The 17205-nt window shown below is 54.9% G+C and overlaps 1 protein-coding gene across 2 annotated transcripts in view; it reads left to right on the top strand.

The window, feature by feature from the left end:
* The window catches only part of MEF2D (myocyte enhancer factor 2D), a 32827-nt gene extending 19419 nt beyond the window's left edge, over window positions 1-13408 (top strand). For both annotated transcript variants that reach the window (XM_052636842.1, XM_052636843.1), the window contains exons 5-12: window positions 701-911; window positions 1127-1183; window positions 2725-2915; window positions 3386-3406; window positions 4575-4704; window positions 8211-8430; window positions 8884-9190; window positions 9528-13408. In XM_052636842.1, the coding sequence (XP_052492802.1) occupies window positions 701-911; window positions 1127-1183; window positions 2725-2915; window positions 3386-3406; window positions 4575-4704; window positions 8211-8430; window positions 8884-9190; window positions 9528-9539 (1149 nt within the window). In that variant the 3' untranslated portion in view covers window positions 9540-13408. The remainder of the gene's footprint in view (window positions 1-700; window positions 912-1126; window positions 1184-2724; window positions 2916-3385; window positions 3407-4574; window positions 4705-8210; window positions 8431-8883; window positions 9191-9527) is intronic.
* The last annotated feature ends 3797 nt before the right edge of the window (window positions 13409-17205 follow it).

Here is a 17205-nt window from a genome sequence, read left to right on the forward strand (position 1 = left end):
TGGTTGTGATAAACCCGTGGCCCTTGTCATGGAGCATAAGCTGGGAGAGGCCTGGAGTGCCGCCTCACCAGCAAGAAGTGTGTAGATGGCCTGCGAGCCTTAGATAACTAGAAAGTGGAGGCTGTGCTCTTTGTCCAGATCTGTTCTGGGGAGAGGCCTCTCTCGCCCTGCTCTGACACCCCAGCCCAAGACCCTGAGTCACGCTGTCGAGGGGAGGCAGAGACTGCTGAAGGGAAAGAAGGTGAGGTGGGTGAACACCCTCCGTAGCAGGCGGGCGGATGAGAGACGACTAGTGAGGTGGTGTCCCGACCCACGCGCTCGGCCTTAACAGCTCTGTGTGTGAGTTGGGGTCTATACTCAGGGCCTCTAACCTGCTCTCTGTGTGTCCTGCCTGGCTGAGGACTAACCCACCTCCACTAGGGGGGTTCTAGGTGTCCCGGGTCCATCTGCAGCGAGCCGAGTCATCTTCTCATTCTCTGGGCCAGAACTGGATCCCAAAGCACTCCAGCCTGCCTACTTCCTTGGTGGGAGGGGCAGGCATGATTCCAGGGGGCCCCAGAGCAGAGAGATCAAGCTGCTTCTGGCCGTAGGACACACAGCCCAGAGACTATAGGGGAGCCCCAGCCTGCCCTCCCAGGAAAAGTAGGTCCAGGCTAAGGGGTCACCCTGGCCTGACCCTGCCTCTCCATCTTCTGTCTAGTCAGCTGTCCCGGCCCCCAACTTTGCCATGCCCGTCACGGTGCCCGTGTCCAGTCAGAGCTCCCTGCAGTTCAGCAATCCCAGCGGCTCCCTGGTCACCCCTTCCCTGGTGACGTCATCCCTCACGGACCCACGGCTCCTGTCCCCCCAGCAGCCAGCGCTGCAGAGGAGCAGCGTGTCCCCTGGCCTGCCCCAGCGGCCAGCCAGTGCAGGTGAGCGAGCCAACAGGCGGTGGCGAGGCAGCAGTGAGGTGTGGTGAGGACTTGGGGCTTCTGTCTCCACGGTGACTGCCCCGCGTCCCCCACCGCAGCGCTCTTCCATGTGCGGGGCTCCTGAGGGAAGGGGCTGCGACTCCTCTCCCCGTTCAGTTCCCAGGCCTCACCCTGGAAGGGGGCATCCTGTCAGCTCATGGTTCTTCTTCCTCCAGGGGCCATGCTGGGGGGAGACCTCAGCAGTGCTAACGGAGCCTGCCCCAGCCCTGTCGGTGAGTAAAGCTGCTCTTCTGTCTGGGAGTGGGCCAGAGTGCCTGCTCAGTGGCTTCAGGTGTCCAGGGACCACGAGGGACCTAGGTCAGAGGAGAGAAAGATCCCAGGACCTGAGTTGGTGGTATACAGAGTCTGAGGACTTTTAAGGCCCTGGATTTTTTTGTCTGTAGCAGTGATTGGTGCGGACGATCAACAAAGATGTAGGCTTAGGGAATTCTGGGCAAACCGAGAACTCACCAACACTTCCAGTGGGAGGAGAGGTTCCAGGGTCTTCCGGTTGAGTTAGGGGTGTCTGGCTGGGGTCTGGAGGATACACATATCTGACACTGCCGATGATAGAGGCGTGGACTCACATACACTCTTCACGCACAGACATTCTCACCCTTACGGGAATATCCAGACAGTAGGTGTGCACTTGGGAGCACACATCTGTGAACCACAGAAGAAAGGCTGCTCCCTCCATGCCCCCCCCCACCCCCAGCAGCTGACAGCCCCTCCTGCCTGGTGCCGTTGTGCGCTGGTGACTGGGACTTCGAATGTCACCGTTGACGTCACCCTGACATTCCTGCCATTCCCGGAGTGATCCCGGAATTGGGATGGAGGCAGCCGCACACTTCAAGGGAAGCAGTGTGCTCTCAGGAGACAGCAAGGCGACACTTCTGACTGTGGTCACTCCCACGTCTCGGGGGTTTAGCACTCCCCAGGCACCATGCACTACTACCCCCTCGGCAGTAGCTGTGTATGGGGCAGGGATGGGTGAATACCCCTCCCCCGCCAAGAAAGGCCCCGAGAAACGTCTGCAGCCCTTAAGGAACAGTGACCCTTGTAGACCCTCAAGCACGGCAGTAGAAAGTGGTTGTGTGGCTCTGGACACATCCCACCTCTGCCAAGTGGGCTTTGTTTCTGCTTCTGTAAATATGGCTAATGATACATGTCCTGTCCGTTCTTGCAGGGTTAGTGTGAGGATTAAATACGCTGAGATGTATGTGAAGGCCCTGTGTTGGTTATGGAGTGTGGAACAAGTGTAAAAGATGGTTATTCTGCTTGTTATTACCAGTCTAATTACGGGGGCAGCTGTGTCACCAGCCCGCTAGCTCTAATAACACCGCCACGACAAGTTCATGGGGCGTCATTCCCGACATTCCCAGCTCAAGGCAAGAGGAGCAGTCTTTTGAGTATTGATTTGATCTTGTGACCAGGATCCTCACTGAGTCTTAGCTTTCAGGCTGCTACCTTTGTACCACCTGTGTCTTTATGGGCCTGGTTGGGGGCAAGTGCTGGACTTCTGTCATCAGTGACCAGCTCCTATCACATGTAGCTTGGAGGCATGGGGATGAACCTGATGATTGAGGAGTAAGGGGTGTTCTCCCCCTATTGCCAAGACAAGGTGGTTTTAGGGGAAAATTAGAGAACTCAGCCCCTACTCAAAACATGAGCATGATTCTGAGAAGTTCTGGGTAACAGGCCTTCTGGCACAGTTGATAAGGATAAGTGGTAAGTCCATGTGTTTCCTTTTACCCCTTTCTCTTCACCTCTCCAGGGAATGGCTATGTCAGTGCTCGGGCTTCCCCTGGCCTCCTCCCCGTGGCCAATGGCAACAGCCTAAACAAGGTCATCCCTGCCAAGTCTCCACCCCCACCCGCCCACAGCGCCCAGCTTGGAGCCCCCAGCCGCAAGCCTGACCTGAGGGTCATCACTTCCCAGGGAGGAAAGGGGTTAATGCATCACTTGGTGAGTGGGGTGTTTGGACCAAGGGCAGGGGCTGAGGAATGGGAGTGGGGAAGGAGGACAAAGCTGACCTCCAGCAGAAGAGATGAAAGTTAACCAGCAGCTAGGGCTTCCCGAGAGAATGGAATCGTGGCTTTTTAAGAGCTCTTCTTCCCAAAGGGCCTTACGAGAGGTTGGAACACAGAATTACCAGCCTCGGGGGAGGTGAAACGGGACACAAGGTGGGAGAGAAGGTTCCCTGATGATAACAGGAGGGGGAGAGGAGGACTTGCTGTCACAGCAGAGGGACGTGGGTTAGCCTGTGAGGATTTCCTCACTGGTGGGCTCTGGGATATAGCGCCTTCAGAGATCAGTCAGGACAGTGCCCTGCTCTGATGCAGAGAGGTAGATGGGATGGCCCTGGGGGCCGGGGTGTGAGGGAAGGGCAGAGGCCAGAGACTGAGCCCTCCCCTTGGTTTTATTTCTGCCGCCAGACTGAGGACCATTTAGATCTGGTAAGTGAGGCTGTGAGGGGTTTGCTGGGGCTTTGAACCCCGGCCAGCCTACTGCTCTGTGGCCCCAGCATGGAGTGCCGTGTGCGCCTTGTCCTTTCACCCATGTGTGTGTGTGTGCTGTTCGGTTAGCCGCCAGCAGCTGTGCTTGGTGCCAGGTGGGATACAGAAGTGAATGGGGTGGGGGCAAGGGGTTACCCATGCACGTGTGTGTACCTGAGTGTCTGTGGACGTCTTCTTGTGACGTTGCGTTCGTGCAAACTGACCTCTCTGTGTGTACCTGCACATGTGCGCGAGAGGGGAGCGGGCCTGCCCCAGGCCTCAGAGGTCCGATCTCGTTGTGTCCCAGCATGCCTGCATTAGGCCCCTGCCCTCTGACTCCACTCAGGCCCACCCAGGACAGGGCCCTCCAGCGGAGTACCAGCCAGACAGGAAAATCGGCTTTCTAGGGGAAGCTGAGGCCAGGCAAGGCCAAAGTTGTCCTTGGCTGTGGGCTTCCCTGCCTCCCCATCTTCTGTGTGCTCCTTCCTGCATACAGCCCATCTTACAGGCACTCAGAGGCACACACAGCCACTCTTTCTCTCTTACACGCACACACACTTACATACTCACCCTCAGCCTGAGTGGGATGGGGGCTCTCCCCGCCCCAACTCCCTGACGGGAGGCCAGAGAGGCTGGAAAAGGCAGGCAGGCTTTGGCGGCCAACACGACGGCAGTTTCGGCCCCAGTGTGGAGTTGGAATAAACAAGTGACTCAGCAGCAGATGGAGCTGACAGCCCCACACACGTGTGTGCATACACGCAGGCACACGCCACGCCAGGCCCCGCGTTCCCTTCACACATGCCAGCGGGCTGTGTGCTGCAGTGTGGCGGGTGGAGGGGCCAGCCAGGAGGAGAGTGGAGGTGGGGCCCTGGCTGGTGTTGGGGCCACGGGGCCAGCATGTGCACCTTCCCCTTTGCACATGTGTAGGTGGGAGTACATCTGTGTGTGCACGTTTCTCTCCGTGGATTTCAGCGTCTCTGTATGCACCCGTGTGTGTGTGTATCTCTGGGGCCTCCATGTTGAGGCATCCCACCTGGGCCTTGAGTTGCCCTGCTGGGCTTTGGAGTGAGGGGCCCGGGTAAAGCAGCCCACCCATCTGCCACCTCTGACAGACTGTTTTCTCCTGCAGAACAATGCCCAGCGCCTTGGGGTCTCCCAGTCTACCCACTCGCTCACCACCCCAGTGGTTTCCGTGGCAACGCCGAGTTTACTCAGCCAGGGCCTCCCCTTCTCTTCCATGCCCACTGCCTACAATACAGGTGAGTGTCCATGTTACATGTAGCCAGGTGCAGTTGCCCTCGGGGCAGGTGGGACCACCGAGCAAACACAGTGTATTCTCTGGGGCTGCCCCAGTCTGAGGAAGGCCGTTGATTTGGGGGAGCCCCCAGGAGGTTCGAGTATTCTTGCCTGGAAATCCCATGGACAGAGGAGCCTGGTGGGCTCTATAGTCCATGAGGTCGCAGAGCCAGACATGAATGAGCACACACAGCACCTAGTTAAGGCTGCCAGATTTAGCGAACAGCAACATCAGATGCCGTTCACACGGTGATGGTGTTCCTGAAACTGTCTCCAAGACGTATTTACGGAAAAATTATTCATTGTTTCGTCTGAAAAATCAAATTTAAGTGAGTGTGAGTATCCCTTATTTTTACATAGGACCTGATGGAGAAGGAGAGCCCTGTCCTTGGGCAGCTCCCGTCTGAGGTGGGCTGAGCAGCTGGGTGACTCAGGCTGACCAGGTCGGGGAGTGGGGACGGAAGCGTGTCCAGGTCCGGGAGGAGGAGGATGAGGAAATGAGAGAGAGGGAGGCATGGTTAGGAAGATGTATCCAGCTTCCTGGGAAAGCCAAGTAGGGACTCCAGGGCAAGGTGGAGGAGGAGGAAGTGGGCTCTCACCCTGATGTTGGTTTGGTGGAATAATGACGGGGGAAGGGAGGAGGAAGTCCGATGAAGGTGGGGGAGGGGATCTGAAGGTGGCGTGTCACTTGGTGACGTGAGAGAGGTCTCTGGGTAGAAGAATTCAGAAAGGACACCCAGTGCTTGGACTCTCTTGGGTCCCCAGGGCTGTCCTGGCCCCTGTCACCCACTCACACCCTCCCAGGGACAGTCTGTGATTGAACACCCTTCCCTGCATTCCAAGCTGCTGTGTCAAGAAGGACTTCCCAGTGCAGAAATGCCTTGTCACCTTGCTTCAGAGCATCTGTGTGGCTGGGGCCCTGGTCTGTTTTTCTCACTGAGGTGAGCCTCTCATGCTCCCCAGCTTGTCTCAGATGTGAGTGACTTGCATCAGGGCTGTTCTGCAGTGAAATCAGACTAGAACAGAGACCGCTAAACTTCTCCCCACTCTCCAAGCCCCCATTCCAGAGTTGAATCATGCTAGGTAGGTCCCAGACACCAATACAGAGAGCCACAGAACCCCACCTCTTCCCTGTGTGCAAAACTCCAGAACCCAGCCCTATGTGTAGGAAAGGCCCTTAGGGCAGGTGAAGGAGCTGGAGGGACTGCCTCATGCTGAGGGGCAGACCCTGGCATGTGTGTTGGGGGTCCAGAGTTTATCACCCGGGTGTCTGTGCAGTCCGTTGTCCCTTGCGCGTGCTCCTGTGTGTGTGCGCACTGCTAAGTTGTTGTGTCCTAGGGCAGCTTTAGAGAGGACTGCTTCAGATGGCAGCACCCATGGAGCCCAGTAGGAGTTCTCCCCAGTGAGTTGTGGGTGGACGGGTCTCTGAGGCCCTTTTAGCCCTGGCAGCCGGCGCGGTTGGTAGAGGGCGGCGCTCAGGAGCTGCTGTTGACTCGAGAATCCCGTGGTGGTGGTTTCCTGCCGTCTTCTCAGGCCCTTCACTGGTCTCTGTGGAGCAGGAGGGAGGTTAGTTTGTGTCCGTGAACCTGGGACAGACGCTCAGCAAAGCCAGACTTTAGACTCTATTTGTCAGGCTGGTGAGAAAGCAGATTCTGACCCTGGGCTGCCCTCGGAGCCCTGCTGGGAAGCATTTGGGCTTTCTCACATCCTCTCAAAAACCAGGGGCTCCAGTTCCTCCTGCTGCAGGAGTAGTTAAGTAGATCTCAGTTTAAACAGCAGGTGTTTTCAGGTGACCCTCTGAATATAAACAGAACCCCAGTGAACACATTGCTGTTTAGTTGTTCACTGTTTATAGTCCCTGGCCCCCGTCCAAACTCCAGCTGGGGGTGACCTGCCTCTGGAAATCACGGGTAGGGACAGGCCTGGCCCCTTGTTGACACTGGCTGCAGAGGTCTGGTGGTGGTCCTTCTAGGAGCAGACCAAGGGGCCGTGTGGGTGGGGAGTCAGGTCTGTAGGTAGGCAGGGCAGGAGTGTGGTGGGAAAGTGCAGGACTGGGGGTCGAGTGGGCAAGGCACCGCAGTCCTCAGGGTTGGTGTCCTTGTTTCTGAAATGAGTGTTGTAAAGAGTTGGTCCTCGGGGCTCCTGTCTGCCCTTGGTCTGCCTTTTAAATTTAAGTGTCTCAACACTCCTGGCTAACATTGTTGTAAGACCAGAGGCAAGCATGGACCATCTATAGAGTGAGATTCAGAGATAATAAAGAAGCCTCGGGTCTTGTCTGAGCTCTGCCATTGGTTTTCACTGTGACTTGGGGAGAGTTCCTCAAACTTGAGGCTGCAGTTGCCTCTTTGGTGAATGAATAATAACAGCAGGTAAATCCTGTGAATATTTACTACGTGCCAGACACTGTTCTCTCAGCTTCATATGCATTAACTCGCTCAGTCCTCAAAGCAGCTGTGTGAGGCAGGCAGGTTTATCGCCTCTAGTTTACAGGCAGAGTTCGTTCACCAGAGTCACATGGCCGGTGAGTGGAGGTGGCCAGGAAGTTTGACCCCGTGGCTCGCATCCTGCTCCTGTCTATTCCACTGCACAGATAATCCTGTCTTCCCTGCTCCAGAGGGCTGGAGCAGACAGCCCCTCAGGTGGTGTGGCAGGGGGCCGGCTGGCCCGTACGTCCTCCTCACCACACCACCACGCTGTCGGCCCTGTTCCTCAGGGAAGACATTTTCTAAACAGTCCCAAACAGGCTGCGGCATGAAATACAACAGGGCTGTGTAAATTGTGAAACATTTCACGGTTCTGTTTGTTCTGTGACAGTGCAAACATCACAGTTTCTTCACTGAGACAGGCATTTTGGAAAACAAGATGCGCCACCTCATGGGGAAATCACCAGACCCCGGGCGGTTGTCCCGCAGGCCCGTTCCCCTTACAGGCCCTCCTGGGCAGCAGAGGTGCATCCTCTTGAGTTTGTGGGCGCAGCAGCTGGAGCCCTTGCTGCCACCTGTCCTTTGTGTTCCAGTCGTTCGTTTCAGAGGCGCCATTCACCTAGCCTTTCCCTCGATGCCCTTCTGTCCCAGAAAGGCACTTGGAACTTGGCAGTCGAAGAGATGACAGTTAAACATGTATTAGACGTTCCCTACCTACCTTTTTCCCCTTCTTTTCTAAAACTGGCATTCTAAAACTGATACCTACACATGGCTGGGGAAAAGAAAAAAAGTTCAACACTTGTTTTAGGAAACCACCTCTCTTTTACATCCTGTTAAAAAGCAGCACCTCATGGTTAAGATTTGCGTTTCTTTGAATGCCGTCTTCACTGAGTTCAGATGGGCTGATTTAATTATTCACAGCTATCATTAACAACTCCCCCCACCTTGATAGAACTCTTGGAGGCGGCTCCCCAGGGCGTGGGAGCCTCTATCCTCTTTCCCACAGTGGGAAGCTCCCCCTCACTTTCCTCCCTTACCCTGTACAGATTACCAGTTGACCAGTGCAGAGCTCTCCTCCTTACCAGCCTTCAGTTCACCTGGGGGGCTGTCGCTCAGCAACGTCACTGCCTGGCAGCAGCCGCAGCAGCCACCCCAGCCGCAGCCTCCGCAGCAGCCGCAGCCGCAGCCGCCCCAGCCACCCCAGCAGCCACAACAGCCACCTCAGCAGCAGCCCCACCTGGTCCCTGTGTCTCTCAGCAACCTAATGTGAGTCCTGGGGGCCGCCCTGCCGGTGTCTGTGGCGGGAGAGTGACAGACGGGAAGAGGAGAGGCCTTCAGAGATCTGAGATCCCTTCAGGGTTGTTATCAGTGAACAGCATGGAGCCACTAAGTGGCAGCCCTGGCATCCGTGGTGTGGGCCTGGGAGACCCACCTGAGCCTCTCCCCTAGCCAGCCCAGGGGTGGGGGCCCCCCAGGCTGCAGAAGATGACATGGGTCAGAAAGAAAACTAACATGATTTCTCTTCCTTCCTTTCTCTTCTCGGCACCCCCGCCCCCCGCCTTTCTGGTCTCTTTCTCCACCTACCTGTCCCCACCCCAACCCCGCCTCCCATCTTCTCATTCTCTGTCCTTTCTCTGACTTGTGACCTCCCCTCACTTTTTCGGTCACTCACGTCCTCTGTTCTGTCCCCTGCACTCCATGCCCATTGCCTGTCTCCAGCCCGGGCAGCCCCTTGCCCCACGTGGGTGCCGCCCTCACAGTCACCACCCACCCCCACATCAGCATCAAATCGGAACCAGTGTCCCCCAGCCGTGAGCGCAGCCCTGCGCCTCCACCTCCAGCTGTGTTTCCGGCCACCCGCCCTGAGCCTGGCGACGCTCTCAGCAGCCCGGCCGGGGGCTCCTACGAGACGGGGGACCGGGATGATGGACGGGGGGACTTCGGGCCCACACTGGGCCTGCTGCGCCCAGCCCCAGAGCCTGAGGCTGAGGGCTCAGCTGTGAAGAGGATGCGACTCGACACCTGGGTACTGTAGCGTCGCCCCTCCTGTCTACTGTTGTCTGCTCCACCCAGGGACTGCCCCATAAGCCACCCCCAGCCTGTCTCGTCTCCCACCCACGAGGCCTTGTGGCCAGCTAACCCTTCCGTCAGCCCGCACAGGGCAGGACCGGCACCCTTCTCCCCCCCGACCAGAGGCCCATCTCCCCTGCCTCCAGCATCAGTCCTTCTGCTCGATGACTTCCCCCTCAGAGCTGGCCCTGCCACCAGAGTCCTGGCCTTGCTGGGAGAGGGGCGTGGGGGGCACAGAGCCCGTAGCCTGAGCCACGCCCTCACACCCCCTTCTCCATCTCCTCTCTTCACAGACATTAAAGTGACGATCCCCACTCCCCTCCTCTCCGCCTCCCTGATGAAGAGTTGACAATCTCACCGCCCACCCCTCCCTGTCCTGGGCTCCTCCTGCTCGACCCCCCACTTCCTTTCTTGTGCTCCGTGTCCTGTTGACGGTTACATTTGTGTATAATTATTATATTATTATTATTATTATTATATTTTTTTTAATTTGGATTCTCGCTTTGGAGAGGGGATGTGCCCATCCCCTCTTTCTGCACCCCCCGCCATTTTCACTGGCTGGGAGGGGCTCTTTTTTGCGGGAAGGGGGGGACACTTTGCACGTTGTACACATATGCTGCAGGAGGGGGTGGGGGGCCCGATAGGCCTTGGGAAAGGACAGGCGCCGAGCCCTGCATGCGGAGCCCTCCCACCCCATCCCCCAGATAGAGGGAAATAACCAAAAAAACTACCAAACAACAAAAACCCCTTACAATAGACTGAGACCCCAAAGTCGGCTCAATGAATGGTTTTGTGTTTTAGGGGGAAAGTGAGGCAGAGGTTCTGAAAAGGGTCTCTGCTTCCGGGCTGTTCTTGTGGCCACAGGCCCATGGGCCTGGGCCCCGAAGGCCTCTGTGCACGCGCAGACACTCTCTCCCATTCTTGTGTGAGCTGCGCCTCCAAGGTGTGGAGGTGCTGGCCCAGCAGCACTGGGGCTGGAAGGCTGTCGGGGAGGGGTTTGGGGTGGGGCCCCTGTGAAGCACAGCAGGAGAGAGGCAGAGCCTGAGGAGAGGGCTGAGGAGGGGCTGAGGGGCTGGGACATGGGGTGAGTTGCGCCCCCTCCCTTCCCCAGCGTTTTCTCTAAGATATACAGTGCAATAGCTCCCCATCCCTCAGCTGACACCAGCCCAGCAAAGCTGGCCACGAAGTGCAGGGAGAACCGGGAGAGGGAGGTGACTCAGCAGGAGCCGCCTCAGGCACCCTGGGGCGTCTGAGGACCGAAACCCTTGCATCCAGGGACTAGTGTGAGTGAGGGGACTCGCTCTTCCTTGCACGTACACATCCCCAGAGGAATGGACCTGGGGTGGTGTGTGAGGGTGGGAGAGGGAACAGAGGAGGCCTGAAGAAGGCCTGCCTCCCTTCTTTCCTCCTTGCCCCCTCTCCTGCCCTCCTACCAGCTCCTTCCGCTCCTGGCCCCCGCTTCCCTGCTCTTGGCGCCCTCATTGTCTCGCTACCTCCTGCCCCACCACCCCCAGGCCGCATCCCACCTTCCCTCTTGGCTACTGTAATTGTAAATAGCAACCTTTGGAAAACGTTAGCAGTGTAACAGTCCAGGAAACTGTTTTTTTGTTGTTGTTGTATTGATATGAAATGAGATTCTATTTTTGTCAAAGTATATTGTAATAATAATGACTCAAACGGCCCGTACTGTACAGACGAGATTCTTCTGCTGTTGTTCTTGCTCCCCTCCCCTCCCCCCAAGTCCACCCTCTCTGCTGCCTCCCCAGTCGGGGCAGCCAAAGCGTGGGGTCCAGGGACCTCAGGCTGGATCACAGATCAAACTGGAGGGGGCAGGCCCCCGGCCCGCAACCCACCACCACCCCCTGCCCTCCAGGGCCTGGCCTAGGGTGACGTGGGCAGGCAGACTGGGGCCTGTGCCACTCCTTCACAGAAGCCCAGCCCCTCTGCCCAAGGGCTGCAGTGCTCCCTTGGGGTTTCATCCCGATGAGAAAGTAGAGTTAGACAAGGCCCGGTTGGTTTTGTGGTAGGTGAGTCTCTGCCTGCCTCTGCAATCCAGCTGCTTGTAGTATTCCGACACTTGATGCAGGGAAGGAAGCAGAAGTAGAGGGGTTCGTGTGACCGCACAGGTACCTGAGTATGTTTATGAGGGTACCTGGTATTTATGTGTCTGAGTGTACCTTTGTATTTATGTGTGTGTGTGTGTGATTGCATGGGTGTGCCTTTGTGTCTCTAAGCCTGTCTGGGCATGTATGTGAGTCTCCGTGTGAATTGAGCTCTGAGGGCGCACGCGTGTGCCTGTGTTTGTGTATGTGCACGTGTGTGCCTGAGTGTGTGTTTACAGAGGGACAGATGGCTCTTGCAGCCATACAGCCCTGGCTTCCTGCTCTGTGACCCTCCTTCCTGAGCCCCACTCTTTTCTCTGCTCCATCACCTGTTCCCACCCTCAACTCTAATGTTTATACTTCAGTTCAGGGGGATCTGGCATTGGCCCTCTTCGCTTCTCCCTATAGCCCTACCTCTCCTGCAACTCCATGCACAGTGGTCCACCCAGTGCCCACACCTTTATGCACAGGTCCCTCTCCTGGAGTCCCCGCTTCCCCCCACCCCCATCCTGCTTTTAGGATGACACTCAAGTTCTTCCTCTCCGAGGCTTTTTCCTTCTGGGCAGCCATTCTTCCTTATAGCCTACCTGCCCCCCCCCCCCAGTACCTGCCAGCTGGGCACGCACACAGCATGCCCAGTCTCCTGCAGGTTCCTAGAGGGAGTGTCGAGAATAGATGAGACTTGGTCAGGACCTTGAAAGAAGCCAGGGTGTAGTTTTGCGCATGCATGTGTGCGTCCGCAGAGCCTTGCCCAGCGCCTGGCACATAGCCAGCGCTCAGTAAATGCTGAGTGGGTGAAAGGTGAATGATAGGTGCTCAATAAACGCTGAATGACTGGCCTTCCCTTCTCAGGCTATTCCCGCCATCAGTCCACCCACCTTTCTAGGCTGGGCTTGGCCACCGGTAACACGGGATGGGGGTGAGGGCCCCTGCAGTTCACGGTGCAATATTCACCAGTTTTGCCCTCTGCCTTGAAATGGCAAACCTGGCTTTTGATTACCATGTGTGGATGTGTATGTGTCCGTTTCTTTCTATCCCTAGGGGCAGGAGCTGATCTGTGATTGAGTATGTGACATTTCTGCAAGTCGGTATCCCAAAGTTTCTCTTGGGGGTAGCGGGCTCCTGGCCAGCCCAATGAGCTGGTCCCTGAGAACCCAGATCTCAAGTTGAGACTTCATTTCTTCTTCCTCTCACAAGCCAAATTTGCCTCCACCCACTCCTTCCTCCAAAGAACTGGGCATTTGCCAAAGTAATCACTGGAGTCATCCAATGCCCCTCCCCTCCCCAGGTTTCCCACAGCTTTCAGGGATAGTGGGCAAGAGGACCCCCCACCCCGACACACGCCCCCCACAATGGAACACGACATTTCTCCTCCCCCCGAGCAGTGCACTCAATGCAGCGAGACTGACCCCTGACCTTTATCCAGCCCTTCCCACCTTGAACAGGAAGGAAGTAATGCACCTTCTCTCGCTGATTATTTATTTGTTTGGAGAGACAGAAATGATGTAAAAGTGTATCTAGAAATATCTATATCTATATATTTTTAACTGACTCTTTGGAATCCCCTGGGGTGGGTTGGGGGGTGCAGTTAGGCTTTCATGGAGGAGAGGCGACATGGAGCCTGGGAACGCCTCATCTCCCCTCTCACCACCTCTCTCCATCCCCTAAGCAGTTGGTAGAAGGAATGGGATTTGTATGGGGGGAGGAGGGGCTGGAATGTTATATGGAGAATCTGGATTCTCTCTGTCTTCCCCACTCAAGTTCCAGAGGGAAGGCGGGGAGGCAGAGGGAGGGGGAGACAGGCCATGGAGGTGCCCCACCCCCAAAACCCGACAATCACCCACACTCCTGGGGCTCCTCCTGGGTCCTGGGCAGGGCGAGTCCAAGTGTGTGGCTGTTGATTTGTTTTCAATATTTCTTTCCGTGCTGTATGGTGATGCTTTCTTAGTATTCTACACAATAAGAAAAGACAAAGTCCTCGAGATTCTTATGAGTTTTGTTTGAAAACTCTTTCACTATATTTGTTGTAAAGAGGTTTACTATTAAAAGAAAAAGAATACACGTTTCTGATACTTTGGCCTGGGTTCTGGTTTCTTTGGTGCGGTCGGCTGAGGAGGGGAAGGAAGGGCTGAGTGGCCCTGTCACGGTGAGAGACCATAGCTTCACCTTGGCAGGAAAGAATGGTGGTTAGCCTGCCAGGTACTCAGCACATCTGAGGTGGGGGTTTCAGGTGAGAATTTCTTCCAGATGCTCTGTCAGAAGCAGAGGCAGCCCAAGGACTAAGGGGGGTTGTCTGGTTAGAAGCAAGGAAGGGAAGAACCAATACTGCTCAAGGCCAAGTCAGGAATGATTGGAGTGTGTGTGATGAGGAGTAGTGGGGGAGAGGGGGACCTTTGCCTACTGAAAATTCTTCCACAGGAGCAACTTGCCCAGGCAGTACCTTAGGCACAGATGGATTCCACGTTCCCAGCACCCAGGGTTCCCTCCAGCAGGGGTCACCGCCCCACCCCTTCCTTTTGAAGTGCTTTTAACAGTGCTGTGGAGCCTCTCTTCTCCTCTTCTCGCTACCCCAGAGGGCTTCCCCCCTTGCCTTTCTGCAGAGGCTGGTGGCTCTTATTCTCGCAGCCCCATGCCCTGCACCGCCGAGCAGTGGGGCAGATGCAGGGGCTGTGGAGGAGAGTGCATATGCAGGGCTTGTTGTTAAGTTACTAAGTCATTTGCCACCCCATGGACTGTGGCCCACCAGGCTCCTCTGCCCATGGAGTGGGTTGCCATTTCCTTCACCAGGGGATCTTTTCCACCCAGGGGTCGAACCCAGGTCTTCCGCATTAGCAGGCAGGTTCTTCACCACGGAGCCACCAGGGACGCCACAGGGAGGGCTTGGCTCACTGCTAACAGGGTTTGGCTACTCCTCTGTGCCAGGCTCACACTAGGTGCTGCAGAGGCAAAGATGGAGTATGAAGGCTCATCTAACAGCGGAGACGGGCCTGCAAATGCCTAAGATCCACAAACCGTGGTTTCCACGCTTTGGCTGCGGCACATGCAGGCACCACAGAATGCTTTCATTCCTTGGGCTCCTCATCTGAAAACTACGTGATCTGCACCAGTCCCCCCTCCCTCTCAGAGTCATTACAGATGTCCCCTCTGTTCCGCAGCCGGGGCAGAGGTGAACCGCGCTGAGCAGGAAAGGGGTAAGAAGGTACTGTCTTTCAGATGAGGCTCCCCTGCTGGCTGGCTGTGACAAGAACAGCCTTGACCTAACACAAATCCTGAGCAAAGCTTTGTATATCCCATGTCTGTTCCTTAGGCTGTTTGGCCTGCCCCATCTATAGTCACAAGCCCCTGATGTCCTGGGTGGGCGTTACTGTTGCTCACGAATATCTCCTGTCCTCTTCCCTCCCTAGGCACTAGAAGACTGGTTCCCAGTCCCTGTGTAGTCAAGTGAGGTCTTCAAACTAGTTCTGGCCAATGGATTACACTGGAAGTAATGTATGTCACTTCCAAATTGAAGCTGGTAGGTGATTCTCTGAGTGCTCTTTGCCTATTGTGGGAACTGTGGAAACACATCAAAGCAGCCTGGATGGCTCAGCTGCCTTAAGGTGTTGTCCAGCACCACAGCGGACTTTTGCGTTAATCAAAAATAAGGGTGTTGTCTTAAGCCACAGATTTTATTGTGTCTGCCATATAACCTATCCTGTCCTGATGAATGGAGTATCCATTCACACTGGGACAACCTTGAAGCCCCATCCACTGCATACTTGCCATGGTGTGGTGGTACAAAGACCTCTGGATGTGGCACAGTCCAGAACTAGTTCAGCCGCTTACCAGCTGTGTGGCCTTGAGCAATCTGCCCAAGCGACAGTGTCATAGACTGGAATATAGAGCTAACAGCTGCCTGTCTTCTCTAGCCCCAGCCTTCATCTTCTCCAACCCATCCTACCAACTTTGGCACAACACCAATCATCCAACGTCTCATGGTTCTCCACTGCCCACCAGATAAGTCCAAACTCCTGGGCAGGGCTCCCAGGGCCTTCAAAGAACTGACACAACCTCTTTTCCAGAGTTAGTCCATGCATCTCCACTGCACATACATCCCTTGGACTCTAGGCCAACCAGGCAGCGCAGTCCATTCTTTGACAGACCCTTTTGCATCTTCCGTCATGCTATCCTGTGTCTGAAATGCAGCAAACATTTATTAAGGACCTGCTCAGTGCGAAACTCTTTGTTAGGTGCTCCTACCTCTCAACTCACAGTTGAGTGGGGACAAGAGACAAGTGAACCACTAACACCTGAGTCAGCAGGCTGTGCTAAATGGCGTAGAGGAAGGATGTAACTGGGCTGTGGCATCAAGAGGAGGCTTCCTACAGGAGGTATTTGAACTGGATTTTGAAGACACGTACAAATCAGGGCGGGGAAGGCATTCCCAGCTGCAGGAATAGCATGTAAGTTATGGAGGGAGAATGGTGCATTCAGGAAATCAGATAATGTGGTATGGGCCAAGGCAGATAAAGCTGAAGAGGGAGGCGGAAACCTTGTTTTGAAGAGCCTTGATTGCCATAATTTGGATTTTATTCTGGAGATATTTGGTCAAAGGATTTTAAGTAGAGGAGGGACTTATCAGATTTGCATTTTAGAAAGCTTCCTGGCAGTACCAGCTCCCTCTGACAGTAATGAAGAGGGAAGCTCTTCATAGTGTTGGTCACCCGTGAAGCTGTCCTTGGGACATGGGAACTCCAAGGACCACGGAAGAAGACTGGAGGGCAGGGCAAGGAGAGATTCATACAGGGCCTCAAGCAGCATACGGGTTTGCATTGTATGGATCAGGTGAACCAGAAATGTATTGCCTATCTGTGATTTCCTGACTTCACTAAAGGCCTGCTTGACTTACTAGTCTCTTTTTTTGTCCATATCACATCAGGATCTTAGTTCCCTGACCAGAGATTGAACCCATGCCCCCTGCTGTGGAAGTGTGGAGTCTTAACCACTGGACCATCAGGGAAGTCCCTTGACTCACTTCTGCTACCCTTGAACAAGAGAAAGCTCACTGGCATATTCTTTGGGGCATCGAAGTTAGGGAGGAGTGTTTTACTGCCCAGGGGTAACTGCCCAGGGTGTGGCAGACCCAGTGCAACCTTAGAGGTCATTGGTTTTCTTTTGATAAGGGAAGATGACACTTCTTTACTAGCTATCTAGTGGATATTCAGAAGGAACTACCTGGATGGAAGAAGTCAGAGCTCAGGACAAGGGCTAGGCCAGAGGCAAAAGAAGCCTTGTGAGAGAGGAGCCTAAAGAGTACCTTAACCTCTTCATGACTCAGTCACTTCATGTGTAAAATGGGTTGCCGTGAGATTTAATATTATGTATCAATCACTTAAGACCCATTTCCCATCCATAATAAGTGCTCTTTCACTGTTATGTTTATTACTGCCACCTGTAAAGACACGGAAATACATGAGCTTACTTGGGTAAGAAGAGTTTCTGTGGAGGAAAAAAAACAATCCTGCTCTACATCCTTATTTTTTTTTAAACTTTCCTATCATTCAAGCTTTTACTCCTACAATTTTCCCTCCATTAACCTTTTGCTGGTTTCCCCCCATCCTACCCAGCTGGCTGTGATATCCTTGTCTTATGAATTGTCTTAGGAATCTGCCCCTTCTTTAGAGCTGCTACCACGTTCTACCTGAAACTGTAGGTAGTAGTTTCTATTTTCTCTCAACAACTGGACTGAAAGCTCCTCTTAAAAATTCATTGCCTCACCCATTTTTCTGTCTGGCTCAGTGCCTGGCACAGAGTATGTGTTCAGTCAGACTAACATGAGATAATGCATGTGAAAGTGCGCTTCATAAACTGTAGTGCTACTAACTACAAA

Source organism: Budorcas taxicolor, chromosome 3 (assembly GCF_023091745.1).
Source record: "Budorcas taxicolor isolate Tak-1 chromosome 3, Takin1.1, whole genome shotgun sequence".
NCBI lineage: Eukaryota > Metazoa > Chordata > Mammalia > Artiodactyla > Bovidae > Budorcas > Budorcas taxicolor.